The sequence below is a fragment of the Oncorhynchus mykiss genome, chromosome 8 (genome assembly GCF_013265735.2).
Source record: "Oncorhynchus mykiss isolate Arlee chromosome 8, USDA_OmykA_1.1, whole genome shotgun sequence".
Lineage (NCBI taxonomy): Eukaryota > Metazoa > Chordata > Actinopteri > Salmoniformes > Salmonidae > Oncorhynchus > Oncorhynchus mykiss.
Window position 1 is genome coordinate 73,260,150 of NC_048572.1, and position 9,002 is coordinate 73,269,151.

Below are 9,002 nucleotides of genomic sequence, written 5' to 3' on the forward strand. Positions count from 1 at the left end.
GGGGTGACTTCAGAGTTGGAGGATCTATGGACATTTTTGCAAATTAGGAATGCTGTCGGGTGCATTTATCCTCCCTATGAGTGATTATACATTATATATACGGCTATTTCAGCTGTTGCTGACAGGCGTATAAAATGTAGTACACAGCCATGCAATCTTCAAACATTGGCAGTAGAACGGCCTTACTGAAGAGCTCTGTGACTTTCAACTTGGCACAGTCATAGGATGGCATCTTTCCAACAAGTCAGTTAATTTCTGCTCTGCTAGAGCTGCCCAGGTAAACTGTAAGTGCTGTTATTGTGAAATGGAAACATCTAGGAGCAACAGCAGCTCAGCTGCGAAGTGGTAGGCCACACAAACTCACAGAACAAGACTGCTGAGTGCTGAAGCACATAGCGGTATAAATCGTCTGTCCCCGGTTGCAACACTCACCACAGAGTTCCAAACTGCCTCTGGAAGCAACGTCAGCACAATAACTGTTTGTCGGGAGCTTCAAGAAATGAGTTTCCATGGCCGAGTAGCCACACACAAGCCTAAGATCACCATGCGCAATACCAAGCGTCGGCTGGAGTGGTGTAAAGACTCTGGAGCAGTGGAAACACGTTCTCTGGAGAGATGAATCCTGCTTCACCACCTGGGAGTCCGAGGGATGAATCTGGGTTTGGCGGATGCCAAGAGGACCCTACCTGCCCCAGTGCATAGTGCCAACTGTAATATATGCACACAGTCGATGTGCGTGCATATATTAAAACTCCAGATTCTTCTCCCTTATATATATATATATATATATATATATATATATATATATATATTTTTTTTTTTAAAAGCTATCTAAACCGTATTATTATCCTCTCGTTCAGAACACTTGAGGCTATCACAAAAAAAATACAAATTCATGAAATGGTGTGCTCTTGTACCTTTGTCGACGTATCAGTCTATGTCAAAGATGTAGTTGCCAGGAGAGATGCTGCGTTTCCAGTAGAATTTCTGAGAGGGTCAGAGGGGTGTACTCCCCCTTTATCTTCTCATATGCATGGTTCCCTGCTGTCACGTTCTGCAGGTTTATGAACTGAAAATAGGAAAATAGTGTATAGTGAGACATGATATGATTAACATATCATGCCCCAAGGGTCAATACTGAAACCCTCATGTTCAGCTTGTATGTACTGGGTCTGAAGTTCAAATGTATGCAGATGATACAGTGATATATGTGCATGCAAAGAGCAAACAACAAGCTGCACAAGAACTCACTACTGTAATGGTCCAGGTTACAAAGTGGCTCAGTGACTCGTGTTTGCATCTCAATGTGCATGTTCTTCACAAAGAGGGCAACCGATGCTACTGAGCCAGATGTCTATGTGTCAGGGGAGAAGCTCCAGGTGGTATCTGATTTTAAGGCACCTTTAGTCAATCTGCTTTCTCTGTGAGAGCTTCCCATGTCTGGAACACACTGCCATCAGACACATGTAACTGCACCATCTATCACACTTTCACAAAAAACATGAAGACATGGCTAAAGCCCAATCAGATTTGTGGACATAATCCCTAGCTGTGTATTGCCGCTTTCCATGTTGTCTGTTGTCTGTAGCTTGTGAGGTGTGGAAACACTTTGTTGCTTTTATGGATTTTGTCTTGTTGCTTTTTGTGGTATGTTGTTCTGTCTGTATGCTATGTCTTGCTTGTCCTATGTTGCTCTGTGTGTGCTCACTGCTCATTGATTGTCTGTATTGTAATTGTTTTTAATAACCTGCCCAGGGACTGCGGTTGAAAATTAGCCAGCTGGCTAAAATTGGCATTTTTACACGAAATGTTGTTTAATGTGCACTGTCCCAGTAAAAATAAAAAAAATATTTAAACTCAACTCAACATATACAAACATGTACTTGGCAAATGAGGAAACGTACTATGTTGTGTTCATTTAATTTCTACTCTGCTAGAGCTGCCCCTGTGGACTGTAAATGCTGTTATTCTGAAATGGAAACATCTAGGAGCAACAGCAGCTCAGCTGCGAAGTGGTAGGCCACACAAACTCAGAGAACGGGACTGCCGAGTGCTGAATTCTGTCCTCGGTTGCAACACTTACCACAGACTTCCAAACTGTCTCTGGGTGCATATATTACAGTTTCACTATAAACAACACTGTAAACAACACCTTTGCTCCACTGTTTGATAGGTCCCACATGACTGTGTAATTGATGTAGATGACACATTGGTGAATAAACTACAGTGTGCTTTAAATACTGCACTGTAATCTGCAGAAGACAATGAATCTACACTGGCAGTCAATGAACAGTGGGAAATACTTCACTGACTTTAGGTAAATTGAAGTCTACATTGCGCAATTGATGATGCAATAGAGGTGGTCATATACAACTGTTTTGGTGTACATGGCATATCTGTCCACAGGCTGATCTTTATGTTCTTTCAAGAAGAGGTGTTTAAACACCATCAGGTTTTCCTCTTTGAAGGTCTCCATCATCTCGTTACTCAATCCAAAAGAAACCGAGGAAAACAAACATGTAATAGATACATAAATGAATTCTGCATAACACAAACCATTTCAGATTATATTTTAATTTTAAAAATATATATTTTATACATGCTCATTCTAGGAACTTCCATAATAGTGAAATCCCACTTTATCGCCTCAGTTTTATTATTATTATTATTTTCTCACATGCACAAGTACAGTGAAATGCCTTTCTTGCCAGCTTTAACCCCAACAATGCAGTAATCAATAACAATGTAGTACTACAAATAACAAGGTAGAACAAAAACACACAATATATAAAAAATAAGAATAAGAAGAACAGGTTAAAGTAAGTGAGCATACTATATACAAGGTCAGACGTCAGGGGATGACGTCCTCGATGCACTTATTGATGAAGCCATTGACTGATGTGGTGTACTCCTCAATGCCATAGGAAGAATCCCGGAACATATTCCAGTCTGTGCTAGCAAAACAGTCCTGTAGCTTAGCATCTGCTTCATCTGACCACTTTTTTATTGACCGAGTCACTGGTGCTTCCTGCTTTAATCATGAGGATAGAATTATGTTTATTTTCCGTGTTTGTGCCACACAGGACTGTTTCGTTTGTTTCACATTGTTATTTTGTAGTGTTCAGTTTTTCTTTTTAAATTATGGACACTTACCACGCTGCAAATTGGTCCGATCTGTCTTACTCCTCATCGGAGGAGGACGACGAACATTACAAGATGAAAACTCTCTTGGTAGATGGTGTGGTTGACAGCTTATCATGAGATACTTTACCTCAGGCGAGCAAAACCTTGACTTCCTTAGATATCGTGCACCAGCTGTTGTTTACATATGCATAGTCCTCCACCCCTTGTCTTACCAGACTCCGCTGTTCTATCCTGCCAATACAGCATATAAATAGCCAGCTGTATGTTGATAATGTTCAGCCACGACTCCATGAAGCATAAGATATTCGTTTTTAATGTCCCGTTGGTAGTTTAATCTTCCTCATAGGTCGTCAATTTTATTTTCCAATGATTGCATGTTAGCTAGAAGAATGGAAGGCATGGGGGTGTTTATTCGATTGCCTACGAATTCTCTGAAGGCAGTCTGACCTCCATCCTCTTTTTCTTTGTCGTCTCTTCACGGAAATGACGTGGATTTGGGCCTGTTCCCTGGGAAAGAAGTATGTCGATCATGTCGGGCTCATCGGACTCGTTAAAGGATAAAAAAGCTTCTGCCAGTTCATGGTGACTAACCGCTGTTCTAATGTCCAGAAGTTATTTTCGGTCAAAAGAGACGGTAGCTGCAAAATTATGTACAAAATCATTTAAAAAAGTTACAAACAACGCAAAAAAAGGAACATAAAAACAATCGTTTAGGAGCACGTCAACCATCTTCTCCGGTGCCGCATACATAATGAAGCTGTTTGAGAGAATGCCAAGACTGTACAAAGCTGTCATCAAGGCATAGGGTGGCTACTTTGAAGAATCTCAAATCTATTATGATTTGTTTGACACTGTTTTTTCATAGTTTTGATGTCTTCACTATTATTCTACAATTTTAAAATAGTAAAAATTAAGAAAAACCCTTGAATGAGTAGGTGTCCAAACTTTTGACTGGTACTGTATATAGGCTTTTTATACTCCGGACTCCGATATTACTCCTCCTAATATTTCTATATGACTTAATCTCATTCTTTTACATTTTAGATTTGTGCGTATTGTTAGATATTACTACACAGTTGGAGCTAGGAACACAAGCATTTCGCAACAGGAAAGAGTCCAAAAGGTACAGAACGGCAGGCAGTGTCGGGTTCAGGGTAGGCAGAGGTCAATAATTCAGGGTGGTATGACAAGGTACAGAAACGGCAGGCATACTCAGCATCAGTGCAGGCAAAAAGGTCAAAACCGGGACAACTAGAAACAGACAGGAGCAAGGGGAAAAACGCTGTTAGGCTTGACGAGCAAAAAGACACTGGGGATAATGAGCGACACCTGGAGGGGGGTGGAGACAAGCACAAAGACAGGTAAAACAGATCAGGGTATGACAGAAATAACATCTACTAAATATGTGTATGCGACTAATACAATTTAATTTGATCCTGTGTAATATGATCCCACATTATTCCTAAATTGTCCTTTTGCTCATTTGATGACTCTGCAGAGGTCATTGTGGTACTTCTTGTACTTGTTCCTGTCTTGAGCCGTAGCCTCAGGGTTGTCTGCGATAGCCCTGTTTACGTAGCCCTATCCTTTAGTTTAGCGCCAACCTCAGTGTTAATGCAGGCTTATGAATGGGGAAGCAGCTGTAATAATAAACATCGTCATCGTCGTAACACTTTGATAGGTTAAGCCTACTCAATTTCTTTTTACATAATTGGAATGGCGAAGGTTTATTAATTACCTGTATTCCAGAGAAGCACTTGCTTACGCTATACAGAGCAGCTTGTTTAACATGTGACACATCTAATTTATTCTGTCAACATTGGACAGAACAGGGAAGGAGACACTCAATCACTGTGACTGTCATTCTCGAGCAGCATTCTAAGATTGACCTATTTTCCCAAAACAAAAATAAAGTTATCTAATACAGTAGGCCTATGTTACTGATCAGCTTAAGTTTCATGCATGTAATTGTCTAATCTAATTGTCATAAAATCACAATGAAACTTCAGAAAATAAGGATGGAATGTATTCCTGTGAGCCATCTTTAACAAACATTAATGAATCACACATTTTACAGGAAATGTCTCCTGTGTCTCATATTCCTTTGATTTATTTATAGAAGGTCTACATTTTCAATATCTCAAATATAAAAAGTACTGGTACATCAATTATCAAAATAGCAGGTATTAAAGTTCACTTTCTGAATAATAAGTAACACCGTTGTACTACATTACACATTCATGCCCTTTCACAATAAGAAAATGTATCTATAGTATAACAATACTTTAGTCTAGAGTAAAAACATTAACCATTTCAGCGTAGGTCTACCAAAGTTTGTGCCTACAGTTTGTGTACCATAAAGCATATGCTGAACCATTAATTCCAGTGTTATGTGTCAATACAGAGAAGTTGTCTTCTGATGCTCTGGGCTCCTTACAAGGAAACAGCTCTACTGTAGCTGCCATGGTGTGGCATGTTGATGCCAGTCTCTCATGAAGAACTCACACCCCCATAATTCATGATGTGGCATGTTGATGCCAGTCTCTCATGAAGTACTCAGACACCCATAATTCATAGGAAAATAGATGAGCAGTAGTGTTGATGGAGAATGATGACCTACAACTTTAGTCCAAGTTCAGGATAACGTGTAGCTATCTCAATCTGTCTCTCTGTGGGTAAGGGGCATCTTATGAAATATGACTTGATAGGAGCAGAGTAAAATTCATGAAGGTACAGCTTATGATTGAGACATGATTAGTAAGTAGTTACTTGTATGGTTTCTTCAGTGAATTCGAAATAAGCGTGTCCAGCTTTCTAATAATCCCGAGTATAATGTAAGGCATGGAATATACTTTACGAGTTGCTATTTGTTTGACGTATCACTGAACTAAAACCCTTGAGAAAACACAAACTGGTACAAACAATAAAATTGAAGTGTGAATGTTTGATGAGTAATGATGTGGGAGACATTCCAGGGCAAGGGGCGATCCTCAGTAAGATTTCGGTGGGGGCCGAGGCGAGAGGTCCCTGTATGATGTGGAAGTAGGGGGGATGGAGCGTGACCTCAGGGGCTGGAAGTTGGCGTCCCCTCCGCTGATCGCTGTGCTCCTGTGTGGTCCAGCATCCATGTTAGATAAGGCCTCCTGTGGCAGGTGGGGAGCTCCTGGGTCTCCAGGCCTGGGCAGTTTGGACGAGGCCTGGGATGAAGACGCAACCATGCTATCTCCTCCCATGGATGATGACACCTCCTTCCCTTGGCTGGAGGCAGCGGGCAGGTTGAGGGATCTTAGGGCGTCAGAGGTGGATGGGCTCCCTTCTCCGTTGTACGGTATGGTGGATGCCAGGTTGGTTTCATATGACAGCATCCTGGACAGGTCTTTAGCGGCCCTGGATGTGTCCTGGGTTGGCAGGAAGCCCGAGGAGGAACTGGATGCCCCTGCTGTAGAGGACCCAAGGGAGATGGTCATGATAATGATTCTAAGATGGTGTTAGCACACTGAGCTAAACCCTATTAGCTTAGGGAGCTAACACAAATATTCAGGTCTCATGCAAGATTACTCGTCACTCAAGTGTGGTTCACTGCAGTACTTTCATTATTTGAATTCAAACAAATTATAAAAAACAACACACAGACACACAACGTACCTCTGAGAGCCTCTATCCTCTCATTCTTCACTTTCTGCACCTCATCAGTGATCTTGGTGATGATGAAGTTGAGGGTACGTCCTTGCTGGATGGACTCGACCAGGGCGTCCAGCCCCCGAGGGTTCTCAGCCAGGTAGTCCAGCAGCATGCCTGTCCGTTTACTCTGCGTGCTCCTGCAGCTGATCTCCTCTGTGTCGTCCCGCGTAAGGATCTTGCGCGAGCGCAGGTAGTCAAAATGGCGGTCGACCCGGATCTTGTCACAGAGGTACGGTCGCAGCCTCGTTAGGACCTGGACAGAGATGAGCCAGATGGAAACTGTGGGTGTTTTGTGTTGTGTTGAGGGTTGGGTTCTGGACAATCTGTATGTTATATAGGGACATAATTTGCGAATATGTGTTTTATCAAGTGTGTGTGACCAGGGGACAGACTGCTGATGGCAATACTGTAACTGTACTGAAGGACAGGTAAACATGTCTGGACAAAGAATAATTAGAGGAAGGGTATGCCTTTGTTGATCATTATGAGAAAGGGGTTAGTTATAATATGCACATCATTACTCAACGTTATTTACACTATACACACATATAGGCTACAGTAAAAATTGGGTAGCCTATAGAGCATGGGTGCTCAAACATTTGGGCTTCGTACATAATCCGAGTTGTGGGCCACGGGCCGGACAAATATACATTGTTTACCTTTTATAATTCTAAATAAACAATCTTTTTTTTAGTGTCTTGAAATAATACTTTTTTGAAAGTAATTACACTTAAAACATCCAATCATCGCCATATAACTTGACACCTAAGAACACATTCTGATTGCCAGTATTAAATATGTATTAAGCCATTCACCATTGTTGTTTCCACGTAATTTCAACCAAAAAGATATGTGAAGATGTTGAATCATCATGGAAAACTGATTTCGTTTGAAATTTCATATTTTCTTCACCCAACTTTTAACCTAAATCCAATGACATGGTGACATTCTTTTTTTGATTTCACATTGAATTCATGTTAGTTGACAAGTCAACCAAATGTAAATCAAATCCAGACATTGAACTGTCATCTGTGCCCAGTGGGAAGGCTTTGGGAGCCCTAAAGTAGTGAGAGTGACTAACTAAATCCATGGAGGCCCACTGGAGGTCAGAGCCCGTCAGTAATTTGGCCATGATTACTAGGGAGGGATTGCTACACTAACTTACCTAGCAATCTATAACATGTTAGCTGACATGGGCTAATTGATTTGACTGTATGTGACTGAATTAACAAGAGGAACATTTCTAATGAACTACCAAATTTCGAAATTGCATGTTGTGTGTTCTAATATGATATCTCTCAACATTAAGTTGAGACCCTGCCTGACTGACTTCCTAAAAAATAAAACATTTGGACTCTGGGACCCCCTAGTGCCCTGGTTTGGTCGGCCCTGCTAGGGTGCGGCATAAGTTGGTTACTTTCACTTCTTCATTTTGCGCATTTCTACATTTAAAGTTCTCATCTCTATAAGTTAACAACATTCTGGCAAATCATTATTGTAAAACAGACTCCCTGACAGTTGAATTGTTAGTCAGACAAATAGGCAACTTACCTCCTTTTTAATATCTGCCATTTCATCTTCTGTCAGGTGAGGAACATCCATTCTACTTACCCTACCTAAGCCAAGGTGTCAAATTCAAGTCTTCCGGGTACTTTCAGAGAATAAAAAGGCACACTAAAAAGACTTACACCAAAAGATAGGCTCCCGTCCACGAATATTATATTTTCCAGTGTGTAACTCTAATAGCCTATATTTGCGGATACAAAACAAAAGCTTCGACTGCCCCAGTACAGGAAAGTTTCTCACCAGGGGAACAGCTGCAAATTATTACTTCCTGATTCCATGAACGGGTTTACCCAAATCATGTGCGGGCAAGAGAACGACGAGTGAGTGTTTTTCATTCAATAACGCTACTTGTACTAGCACACCACCACAGTTAATTCCCTGGTGATAAACCACATATTCCAGTCTTCAAATAATGTAATGTAATTACCATAAAAAAAAGTATGTGCGGCTCAATTTAATTAATTATTTAATTACCATTATATTTTTTACTAAACATTTGCAAAAAATAAATAAATAAATAGAATGTTCTTTCATAAAGAGACCTTGGGATGGGGCTATAACACTAAGCAACAGGCTATCAAGTCAGTGCCACTGAGGCAAGTACCAGTAGG

At 40.9% G+C, this 9,002-nt stretch overlaps 1 protein-coding gene across 1 annotated transcript; it reads right to left on the reverse strand.

The window, feature by feature from the left end:
* Nucleotides 1-5,213: 5,213 nt before the first annotated feature.
* On the reverse strand, nucleotides 5,214-8,726 carry LOC110530518 (B-cell lymphoma/leukemia 10). Its single transcript, XM_021613671.2, has 3 exons — nucleotides 8,377-8,726; nucleotides 6,790-7,078; nucleotides 5,214-6,583 (listed from the first exon to the last, which is right to left on the reverse strand). Exons 1-3 carry the CDS (start codon nucleotides 8,425-8,427, stop codon nucleotides 6,135-6,137), a joined length of 789 nt encoding a protein of 262 aa, XP_021469346.1. The 5' UTR covers nucleotides 8,428-8,726; the 3' UTR covers nucleotides 5,214-6,134.
* Between the last annotated feature and the right edge of the window lie 276 nt (nucleotides 8,727-9,002).

Bases quoted from the DNA above. Each gene is read 5' to 3' on its own strand.
- LOC110530518 (XM_021613671.2), bottom strand. From the start codon at position 8,427: ATGGATGTTCCTCACCTGACAGAAGATGAAATGGCAGATATTAAAAAG. The intron at 7,079-8,376 runs GTAAGTTGCCTA...ATCTCTGTCCAG, and splicing joins TGGCAGATATTAAAAAGGAG to GTCCTAACGAGGCTGCGACC. The intron at 6,584-6,789 runs GTACGTTGTGTG...GGTCCTCTACAG, and splicing joins GAGGATAGAGGCTCTCAGAG to CAGGGGCATCCAGTTCCTCC.